The sequence below is a fragment of the Panthera tigris genome, chromosome F2 (genome assembly GCF_018350195.1).
Source record: "Panthera tigris isolate Pti1 chromosome F2, P.tigris_Pti1_mat1.1, whole genome shotgun sequence".
Classification (NCBI taxonomy): Eukaryota; Metazoa; Chordata; class Mammalia; order Carnivora; family Felidae; genus Panthera; species Panthera tigris.
This window is the reverse complement of record NC_056676.1, coordinates 81,655,262-81,666,193: the sequence shown is the minus strand read 5'-3', so window position 1 is coordinate 81,666,193 and position 10,932 is coordinate 81,655,262. Positions and strand designations below refer to the sequence as shown.

At 68.8% G+C, this 10,932-nt stretch overlaps 1 protein-coding gene across 1 annotated transcript; it reads left to right on the top strand.

Moving 5' to 3' along the window:
* The first annotated feature begins 836 nt into the window (after positions 1 to 836).
* MAFA (MAF bZIP transcription factor A) lies at positions 837 to 1,940 on the top strand. Its single transcript, XM_042973295.1, has one exon. The coding sequence runs from the start codon at positions 837 to 839 to the stop codon at positions 1,938 to 1,940; it is 1,104 nt and encodes a 367-aa protein (XP_042829229.1).
* The last annotated feature ends 8,992 nt before the right edge of the window (positions 1,941 to 10,932 follow it).

Here is a 10,932-nt window from a genome sequence, read left to right as displayed (position 1 = left end):
CCAGGCGCCGCCACGCTATCGGGGCTGCGGGGTCACGGCCCGCGGGGCGGCGGGGAGACCGAGGCACCGAGGGGCCTCGTCTGCTCCCCGAGACTCTCCGGCCTCCCCGTCGCGGGTGCGAGGCCCTGGAGGCCTCAGACCGGGCCCCGCGCCGCCCGCGCTCCGCGTTCTCCGCACCCCTCTGCCCCGCGCCCTCTGCGCCTGCAGTGCCCCCCGGTGGCCACCAGAGGGCCCTGCCCCCTCCTCTCGCCGGCGGCCAGTCAGCACCCCTTCCCACAGCTGTTCCCCGCAGGAGATTGACAGCTGGGCTCCGGGTTGCCATGGGGATAGGCAAATGAGGGCGGCGGGTCCGGGGCTCTGATTGGCCTGGGGGCTCGCGCCCCGCCCAGAGAGGCGGAACCGAATGCCCTGCTCTATAAAGGGGAGCGCGCGGCGCGGCGCTCAGCCGTGGAGGCGGGGCCGGTTGTACGCGGGCGGAGCGCGGGGAGCCCGAGCAGCCCGAGGCGGCGGCCGCACCGCCACCCTCCCGGCCGCCCGCCCGGCCGCCAACGCGGGCACGAAGAGCGCGGCCGGCCGGCGCCACCCCGCCCCGGGGTGCGGCCGGGGCCGCCCGAGAACCCTGCCCGGCGGCGTCCCCAGCGGCCGCCCCTAAGTTGGCCGCGCGAAACTTTTCCCCCGCGCGCCTGGGCGCCACCCCCGCCGAGACCCGCCGCCCGTGGGAGTGAAGGGGGGGGAGAGGCCCTCGGCTCCCTCCCCCCCCCCCCCCCCCCCCCGCCGTCCGGCCTCCCGTCGGGGCGCAGCCGGGCGCGGCGGCGGCGGGGCCGGGGCCCCGGGCGATGGCCGCGGAGCTGGCGATGGGCGCCGAGCTGCCCAGCAGCCCGCTGGCCATCGAATACGTCAACGACTTCGACCTGATGAAGTTCGAGGTGAAGAAGGAGCCGCCCGAGGCCGAGCGCTTCTGCCACCGCCTGCCGCCCGGCTCGCTGTCCTCGACGCCGCTCAGCACGCCTTGCTCCTCCGTGCCCTCCTCGCCCAGCTTCTGCGCGCCCAGCCCGGGCACCGGCGGCGGCGGCGGCGCGGGGGGCGGCGGCGGCGGCGCGGCGCAGGCCGGGACCGCCCCGGGGCCGACGAGCGGGGGCCCGGGCGCCGTCGGGGGCGCCTCGGGGAAGCCGGCGCTGGAGGATCTGTACTGGATGAGCGGCTACCAGCACCACCTCAACCCCGAGGCGCTCAACCTGACGCCCGAGGACGCGGTGGAGGCGCTCATCGGCAGCGGCCACCACGCCGGGCACCACGGCGCGCACCACCCGGCGGCCGCCGCGGCCTACGAGGCTTTCCGGGGCCAGGGCTTCGCGGGCGGCGGCTGCGGCGGCGGCGGCGCGGACGACATGGGCGCCGGCCACCACCACGGCGCGCATCACGCCGCGCACCACCACCACGCTGCGCACCACCACCACCACCACCACCACCACCACGCCGGCGCGGGCCACCACTCCGGCGCGGGCCACGGCGGCGGCGGCGGCGGCGCGGGCCACCACGTGCGCCTGGAGGAGCGCTTCTCCGACGACCAGCTGGTGTCCATGTCGGTGCGCGAGCTGAACCGGCAGCTGCGCGGCTTCAGTAAGGAGGAGGTCATCCGGCTGAAGCAGAAGCGGCGCACGCTCAAAAACCGCGGCTACGCGCAGTCCTGCCGCTTCAAGCGGGTGCAGCAGCGGCACATTCTGGAGAGCGAGAAGTGCCAGCTCCAGAGCCAGGTGGAGCAGCTGAAGCTGGAGGTGGGGCGCCTGGCCAAGGAGCGGGACCTGTACAAGGAGAAATACGAGAAGCTGGCGGGCCGGGGTGGCCCCGGGGGCGCGGGCGGGGCCGGCTTCCCGCGGGAGTCCTCGCCGCCGCAGGCCGGGCCGGGCGCGGCCAAGGGCGCCCCCGACTTCTTCCTGTGAGCGCCGGGCCCGAGCCCGCGCCGCCGCCGCCGCCGGCCAGAGGCTCGGACTCCGCGCTCGGGCAGGCCCCGCGCGCCCCGCCGCCGCGTCCGCAGGCGCCGGACCGGAGCCCCCCCCACCCCACCCCCACCCCCCCGTCTCGCCGCGCGGCGCCCCCTGCCTTCCCGGCTCGCCGTCCGGACGTGGCCGCGGCCGCTGTGCGCGCGGGGCGCGGGGCTTCCCAGGAAAGTTGAGCCGGATCGAACTTCCTTCCAGGCGTCCGCTTGTACATACGCCGAGCGCGGTTCCCCGCCGGACGCCGCCCCGCGCGACCCCCCCCCCCCCCCGCCTGTCTTTGCCGCCCCACCTTCTTGCCCTTTTTTACTACTCCTTTTTAAAGCGATCTTATTTTCGAAGTATCTCTATTTATTTTGCTCGGTGATTAGGAAAGAAAACCCCGGAGGAAGCCCCCTCGTTCCCGGCCGGGGTCCGCCCTCGGACGTCCGCGTGTCCCAGCATGTGTCGCTCGCTCGGAGGGGCCCGGTCCCTGCCTGCCCTCCTGCCCGCCTGCCCCCCACCCTGCCACCGGCGTCCCCTAGAGATTGAAGCCAAGGAGTATTACCTATGCCGTGTTCAGTCCTGCTGCCCTACAGTACTCACGGGGGGGAGGGGGGTGGGGGGTCGCCGCGCTCTGCGGGTGGGGGCTGGCCCGGACCCCCTGCTGATATTTCTCTATGCACCAGATCGTATTTATGACTCCTGGGGAAATATATCTTATTTTAATCTTCAAGAGAAGTGAAAGAGAAGAAAAAAAAAAAAAGTAATGCACAGTATTTCTAGCAAAAAAAAATTTTTTTTTAAGAGGAGGTTTCAGCCTGAACCTCCCGGCATGGGGGCGAGTGAAGAAAGTGTTTTTATTTTAATTTAAATTGTGTTTCGTTTTGTTTGTGGAATCTTTTAAAAAGCCCCAGTGGCTTTTTGGACTAGCCCGCGGAGAGGAGGTAGCGTGGCCACTGGCGATGTGAGCCCTGCAGACCGCCAGGCCCCTGGGCACCGCGAGGCCTGCGCTCCCCCCGGGGCCTGCTCCCGCCCGGCGCTCTGAGCAGAGACGCCGTAAGTCGTTCAAAGTTTTCTTGTGTTGTTGGGTTTTGTTGGATCATTTTTTTCATTTGCTACGAAGCTGAGGAAAGGGGGGAAAAACACACAAAATAAATCCGTTTAGATCCAAAAGTCACTAGAGCCTGGTTGGTTTTTCTCTGGCTTTCATTTTTGCCATATTTCTCCCTGAATGGAAAGAAAAGGGGGTCCCTGGACAGGGCCCTGCCTTAGCTCTGGGCCACCCGCCTGGGCCGAGCGGAGAAGCCGAGCAGAGTGGTGGCCGAGGCTGCTGTCAGCCGCTGGGCCCCGAAGGCGGCCGCCCCCTCACCCTCTGGGGCTGCCCGGCAGGGAGCAAGGCTCCCACTGAGGCGGCATTGAGGGAGCGGGGCCCGGGGCCGGCCTCGGTGGTGACTCCACGCGCGGCACCATTGCATGCTGGTGGCAAGTGCTCGTTCGTCCCCAGTTCTTCCGAGCCCCCAGTCTCCCGCCCGAGGGGTGGCCTGGCCTCTGTCTTCTAAAGGGCAAGCAAGGCCTGGACCGTGGGGGCACCCGGGAGGAGCAGGACCTCCGGAAACGTCACCCTAAAGGGTCCCGGGCAGCCGCCGGACCTCGTTGACTACCCCCAGCCTCTGCAATGGGACCGAGGCAGGTGAACGTCTGTGGTCCGCATGTTTAGAAGGACGAGCTCTCGGGCGGCCACCCTCAGCAGGGCGCCCCGGGTGCGCGGCGAGGCTCCCCTGTCGGAGACAGCGAAGGCCCTCCCTGGTCGGGGCGGCTGCAGTTCCGTGCGGGGCGCAGGGTCCTCTTGTCTCCATCGGAAGGTGCTGTCGCCTCCCGTCTGCCTTAGAATAAAACTTGTAGCAAGAAGGTTGGGTGTCTGTGGGGGGTGTGAGCAAAATCCCCCCACCCGCGGCTGAGATCTGGAGCCCTCAGGAGGGGAGCACGATGTCTAGTGATGCGGAGACGAGTGGAAATGTGGGGGCGCAGGAATGAACTCAAGGACCAGGCGCGGAGGAGGCCGCAGCACGGGGGGGGGGGCCACCAGCACCCCACGGCCCAGCCCGCTTCAGGACGGGGACCCCAAGGACTCAAGAGGACCGCCAGTGGCCGGGGGTGTCCCTTCCCGCACGGGCGGGTCTGCTGGCCGGTTCTCGCCGAGGACACCTTAGTTTTCGCTGTTGCTGCCAGAAGAGCGAGTTTTCCTCCGGCAGAGAAAGGCTCGAGGACCAGACGGGAAGCCTGGCTCAGGAACTGTCTTTTCCAGGAGGTAGTGGCAGGCAGGGAGCTGCGCTCAGCGCTCTCCCCGCGGCACCCCGGCCTCCCTCCCGGATCCCAGCACCTGAGAGCCTGGATCGGCTCCGGGCCCCGGGGAGAAGAGGGCCGTCCGCACATGCCGTCCTGGGTCACGGCGCCACTGGCCTCGTTTCACTTTCTTCTTCTCTTTTCTTCCTCCCCCCATCCTCTCCATTTCTCTTTCATTCCTTCCTCCCCCACGCGACCCCCCCTTCCTTCTTTCCGGTTTTGCCCCAGGATAAAACGCGGCTGGAGAACAGGGAAACCGTTGCGGGAGGCAGGAGGTGTGCTTATTTTTGTGTTTAGAGACAGATCCTTTCCTGGGCAAACAGCCTATTTGGGGAAAGCCCTCTGGGCGCGGAGCTGTCCTGTGCCCACTCGGCGGGAGTGCAGGGCTGACCGGTGCTGGGGCCCCAGCAGGCCAGGCCTCTCGGGAGGGGCTGGACTGGGGGCCTGGCGGGCACCGGAGAGGGTCCGGAACGGTGAGAATCAGAGGCCTCACAACTCTGCCCCCCTTGGGGGGTCCTGGGTGTGATGGTGCATCTGTGAGGAGCCTGCAGGCGACAGGGGAGGGGGCAGTGGTCGCTCGAGCCGCTGGGCCAGAGGTGTGAGAGGAAGCAGGGCAGCCAGGGGGCCTGGGCCAGGAGCAGGAGTGACAGCGGTGCCCAGGCTCCGGGACAAGCCTCCACTCAGCACCCGGGGCCCGGCGCCCCCCCTGAGAGGGGTGACCGGCACCCTCTGTGTGGATGTGGAAGGGGGCCCTAGTGGCACCCTGGCCTCAGCCACTCAGCTCACCCTGTCCGTCCTCTGCCCTCCCAGAGGAGGCCCCAGGAACCCTCTCTCGGGTGGAATGGGAACATCTTGGCCTTGCGGCCTCCAGGCACCCTGCCCTCCTCCCCCGCGCCCCACCCCCTTCCCCCCCGCCGCTTAGGGGGCACTCATTCATTTACTCCTGTGTCACTTCATTCTGTCGAGAGTCCCTTCTCTGGGCCAGGCCCTGCAGGGACCACGGCAGGGACCCAGATGACAGCCCGGCCCAGAGCTTCAGAGGGAGACTCGCTGGGCACGTGAGTGGGTCAGACTGGAGCGCCTGCCAAAGGGAGGAGGGGGGCTGTGGGTCTGCCAATCAAAGCCATGGGCTGGGACGTCTGGGCACATCCAGGCCACCTGGAGGGTGACAGGAGGATTCCGTTCCCAGCGAACCCTCAGGCCACAGGGAGGTGCGAGAGGGACCACGGGTGCAGACCTGAGTGGGGGGGGGGGAGGGCTGGGGGAGTCCATGCTTGCCCCCGTCACGAACACGGACTCCACGTGCATAGGCTCGGTGCCACGTGTGGTCACCACGTGTAAACTGGTCCCCTGCCCGGCTGCCCCACCGGAGGTCCCTCTGCCACACCCTTACCTGGGGCAGCTGTGCTCAGGACCCAGTGGAACCTGGTGCCACCCCCCATGGGGGGACCACCCTCCCCATGCTGGGCCACAGCCACCCCGCCAGGAGCCAGGGAGCTGCCTGAGCTGAGACCACCCACTCGCCCTGGCTGTGCCCCTGCCCAGCAGCCTCTGGGGGCAGCGTTATCCCAGGCCCCCCACCCCCACCCAGAGTTTCATCCTCTGCACGTCTGCAGGGCACCTACACCCCAAACGCACACACACAGCGCACTTCCCCCTGGTCCTCCAGCTGGCTGAGGACTCCGGGGAAATCTCTAGGTCTGAGATGACTGAGCCCAGCCCCGGCCCCAGATGCCAGCTGCTGGCCCTCGGTGGGCCCCAGGTCTGCTCTGTACTGGGGGCCCCCCACTTCTGTCCGCGCCCTGCAGCCTCTCTCCATGGCCACACGAGTCCTGCCTGTTGCAGCCGGTGCCGTCCGAGGGCCCCTGTCTGGTTTCCTATTTATAGCTGGCTCCGAGGGTGGCCTCTTCCCCAGTGTTCCCCCTTGAGGACGGGCACACACAGGCAGGCGTGCAGAGATCTGGGCGACAGAAACAGACACGTATGTGCGTGCAGACGTGGCCATGTGTGTAGGCAAATGCACAGACCTAGACACCCCTCCCCTCGCCACACACACGCACACGCACACACACATGGCCACACGTGCCCAGGAATACACACATGCTCACTCATGACCTGCACACACGGGCCCCGTGGATTTTGTCTGTCCTGGTCCCTTCACCCCATATCCTGGCCACGTGGCCTCGTGGGCTCTGACTCCAGCCACCCAGGGAGGAGTCGCCCTCAGCCACCACCGGCTTGGTTGCCCCTGACCCCGGGACCCCGCAGCCCTCCCCACCTGCCCTGGGCTCTGCTGCCTCTGGCCCAGCCCGCCTCCTCAGAGCCACCAGCGCGGGCCCAGACACCCTTCAGGAGAGAGGCCCTGTTCCTCGCCGCCGGGCTCCAAGAGCAGAGGCCCTCCCTAGGCTCGCCCAACCCCTGGGGATGGATGTGCCACAAAGCCCAGCCCAGCCCCGCCTCCGTTGGGACCATCACCAGTTGCCCTGACTGGAGGCCGTGTGTCCAGGGCTCACCCACTCAGTGGGTACCGGGTGCAGCCCTGGGCCGGGCCCACGCGGCAGCCTGGAAGGGCTCAGAGGCCTGCCTGCAGATGGGGAATGGGCAGGGGCCAGGGCTGTGTGACCTGCCTACCGGCCAGGACCTGGAGTCTGGGGCTGGTGGCCCCTCCTGGGTCTCAAGGAAGGTCAAACCACCCCTAGTCTGTGGCCATGCGTGGGACCCTCTGGCCCAGGGTCTGGGGACTTGGGAGCGCTGTGGGCATTAGAAGGAAGCTAGCCTGTCCCCAGAGCCCAGTGGAGCCTGGGGTTCCTCCCCTCTAGCTGCTCCGGGAGGCTTTGAGCCAGCCGCGGAGGTGGGACAAGCTGGGTTGTCCCCAGCACTTGAGGGGACGGACGGCGGGCGGACAGGGAAAGGCCCCCAGCCCCGCCTGCTGCTCTGGACCCGCTCTGTCACCTCCCTGGGCCTGGCTGCACGCTCAGCGGTTACCGAGCCACGGAGCCCGGCCTCTCCTCTCTCGGCCCAGGCCGGCGCCCACGGGGACACCTGCACCCCGCTGCCCCAGGAACGCTGGCCTCGAGAAATCTGTTGGCCATGACAGTGGGAGGAGGGCTCATTCATTCACACAAAACTATTGATTAGGCGCCTACGGTGTGCCTGTTCCAGGAGGCAGGAAGAGATCGGGAATTTGTCGGTCGGGAGCCTCCGATGCGGCCCATCCTGGAGGGCGGCAGCCAGCTGGGCCCCAGGGCGGAGGCTGCAGGGAGGCAGCTGAGGAAAGGGCCGGTGGCAGAGACCCAGCCCCGACCCGGCGGGAACAGGTGGAGGGACCTGGCGAGGGTGGTTAAGAAGAGAAGAACGGGCTGGACGCTGACTGGGGCCCAGAGGGGCGGCGGTGGCTCTGAGCAGGGAAGGGGCAGGGGGGCGTGTGAGCTGTAGGGAGCAGCCTGGCTGGTGGAGGAGCAGGGCCGCGTCCCCTCCCCTCCGCTTAGAGAGGGTGCTTAGAGCCGGCGCTCCCTCAGGAGGGGTGCTGGCCTGGGCCCCAGGGTCCCGGGACACTTCCCTGAGGGACGGCTCCGGAGGGCTGGGGAGCGGGCAGGGCCAGAGGAGGGAGGCTGGACGTGGAGGTCAGGGAGAGGCTCGGTGTCCCCTCTGCTGGGACGGGCGAGGGCGGAGGTCCGCAGGGAGGTGCGAAAGGCTGGGAGCTTTTCACACCTGTCGGGAAAGACGGGACGAGGGGGCTGTGCACGGACGCCCATCCTGCGCGCACACGCACACGCGCGCTCGCGGCCCCTGCACCAGCGGAGCAGTGACGAGTAATTTGCCGTTGGCGGGCTCAGCGCCTGCCTAATTCGCAGTGACACCGCTCAGCTGCCGAGGGCTCCAGCTGTCACAGCCGATTAGCCTGCGGCGGCGGAGAGCCGACGGGGACCGGGGGCGGGGCCGGGGCAAGGGGCGGGCCTGGGAATCCCGGACCCGCCCGGCGTCCCCGGGCTCAGCCAGGCCTCCCGCCCCGCGGGGCGCACCTCACTGGTCCGCCCCCTCCGCCCTCTCGGCTCCCTGTTCGCCCACCTCCCCCTTGCTTCCTCCTCTTCCTCCCCGCTTCTCTCCCTCCTCCACCTGCTCCCGTGTGCACTGCTGCCGGATCCTGCTAAAATGCACATTCCCGGGGCCCCTGGGCGGGCCGAGAACCTGGATTTCTAGGGCACTCAGACCCGAGCCTCAGAGGCCACGGCTGCAGTTTTCTCTTGGGGGGGGGGGGATGGGATTTACGAGGAGGCGAGTTTCTGGGCGGCGGGGGAGGGGGCGTGGGCTTTCACGCTCAGCCCAGCGGCCCAGACGCCCCCTCCGCCCGACCGCCCCGGGAGCCCAGAAGGCTGGGCCGGAGGGCGCGGAGGGAGGCCGGGGACCTTCCAGCCGCCCAGCGCGGCGCCCTCCTGCTGTCCCTCTGGGCCCTGGGGCTCCCCGAGCCTCGCCACCTCCTCCACGCGGGCCTCCCTGACTCTGGCGCCCTTTCCTGGCAACATCCTGGTTAGGTGCCCTGAGGCCCGCTGGGGTCAGCATTCCAGGGTCAAAGGCTCCCCTTCACCGGGCCGCCGCCTTCCCAGACAGACGCACCGGCCGCCCTGGGACTTGCTTCCGCCGCCCGTCCCACCCTGCCGGCCGTTCCCTTCGCAGCCCCCCTGGGGGCAGGCTCCTCCCTCTCCAGCCCTGCGGCCACTTCATCCTGGTCCCGGCTGGCCGGGCACTGGCTTCTCCGCCTCTCCTGTGGATCCTCCCCTTACTGCCCTCCCTCCCACCATGTCCCCCGAGAAAGACCAGAAGGGACACCGTGAGGCGTCCAGCACGCGCCAGGTGCCAGATCTGTGTCACCTGGTGGCCTCCTGGCAATAGGCCTGGGGGCGGCAATGACCAGTCTTACAGAGCAGGGCGAGGGTGCAGAGAAGCCCGGGACTGCTGGCCTGAGGTCACTGGCGCGGGGTGGGGGTGGAGGGTGGCGCAGCTGGACTGCGAGACCAGGGTTGGCCCCTTTTCGGCAGGGCACTGGCCCCAGGGGGCAGAACCCACCACTTCCAGAGACGGGAGGGGTTGTATTTATTTTTTGTATGTTTATTGATTTATTTTGAGAGAGGGTGAGCAAGCAGGGGAGGGGCAGAGGGAGAGGGAGAGGGAGAATCCCAAGCAGGCTCCGCGCTGTCAGTGCAGAGCCCGACTCGGGGCTCGATCTCACGAAGCGGGAGATCACGACCTGAGCCGAGATCGGGAGTCGGATGCTTAACCGATGAGCCTCCCCGGCGCCGCAGACGGGAGGGTTTTAACACAGCCGCCAGGGGCGCCCAGACCCCCTCCCCCGCGTCTCCGGTGGGGGCCTCCGGGCCTTCCTTTTCAACCCCAACGGGCTGACGCCCCTGTGGCTCCCGAGTGCCCTCAAGCCCCAACCCTGGAGGGATCCGACCCTTGCCCAGGGCCCTGGCACTCTCTATTCCCGACCCAGCCTTGCCCCTCCTTCCTGACCCCTGCATCCCGACTCCCCCCGCCCCCCAGCAGTGGAGACACCCTCTGGGTTCCGCCCCAGCTCCAGCCCCAGCCCCACCGCCTGGGGCCGCCACACCACGAAAGCCTCCCCGCCCTCCGGGGCCCCCTTGGGAGGGGCCTGGGGGCGTGGCCAGAGGGCACCCCGGGGGGCGGGGCGGGGCGGGGCGGGGGTGGGGGGGGTGGCGGGTGAGGGCCGGGCCGCCGCGGGAGCCCTACCCTGCGCCCTCCAGCCGGTGCGGCCGAGGGTGGGGGCTTTGCCTTGCCGCGGTGGGCACGTGACTCTGCTGTCGCGAGTGGCGGAGGGTGTGAAGCGGTGGCGCTTCCAGATGTGTGTCTCCGTGTGTGAGACGTTGCGGGCCGTTACTCCGGGGTGGGGGGTGAGAGTGCCGTGCGCGCGGGGACAGCGCTGGCGGCACACGGGGGGCCGCTCTACTGGGGAGAGAGCCAGTCAGCAAATTAAATAAGCAACTGATGGAGTAACTGGGAGAGGGCCGCACGCGCTGGAGAGAGTAAAGCAGGGGAAGGAGGAGCGGGCGGGGAAAGGGGGAGGGGCGGGGGGAGAGCAGAAGGAGGGAGGTGGGGGGGGGGAGACGGGCGGGGAGCCCCCACCCCCGCCCCGCAGGCGTCCCGGTGCCGGAAGTGCTTGGCCGGGCCTGAGTGGAGAGCAGGGAAGGGGCCGGGGAGAGGGCGCAGGGGAGGGCAGGTCACAGGGTCCAGTCGGGTGGGGACAGGGTACAGACAGATTGGCTGCGGCGCAGGGAGAAGCCAGCCTGGCAGCGAGGCCTCGGTTTCTTCCTCCCTCACCTGCGCAGGGGCTTAGAGGAGCCCAAGCCCTCAGTTTCCACGGCTGCAGCATGGGGATGAGGGTAACGACGGGCGGAGATATTAAATGGACTGTGGCGGTGTGCGTGGGTGGGGACACGCTGTCACCTGAGGGCCTGGCCCTTCTCCTCCTTGTTCCTGCTGAGGACAGGTGCTCACGGGTCCCGAGCCACGGTCATCTTAGCCCTCTGGACTGTGGGGTGCCCTGCCTGGGTAAGAGCTGGGCGGAAGTTTGCCCCATTCCGGGCTCCTCATTTGT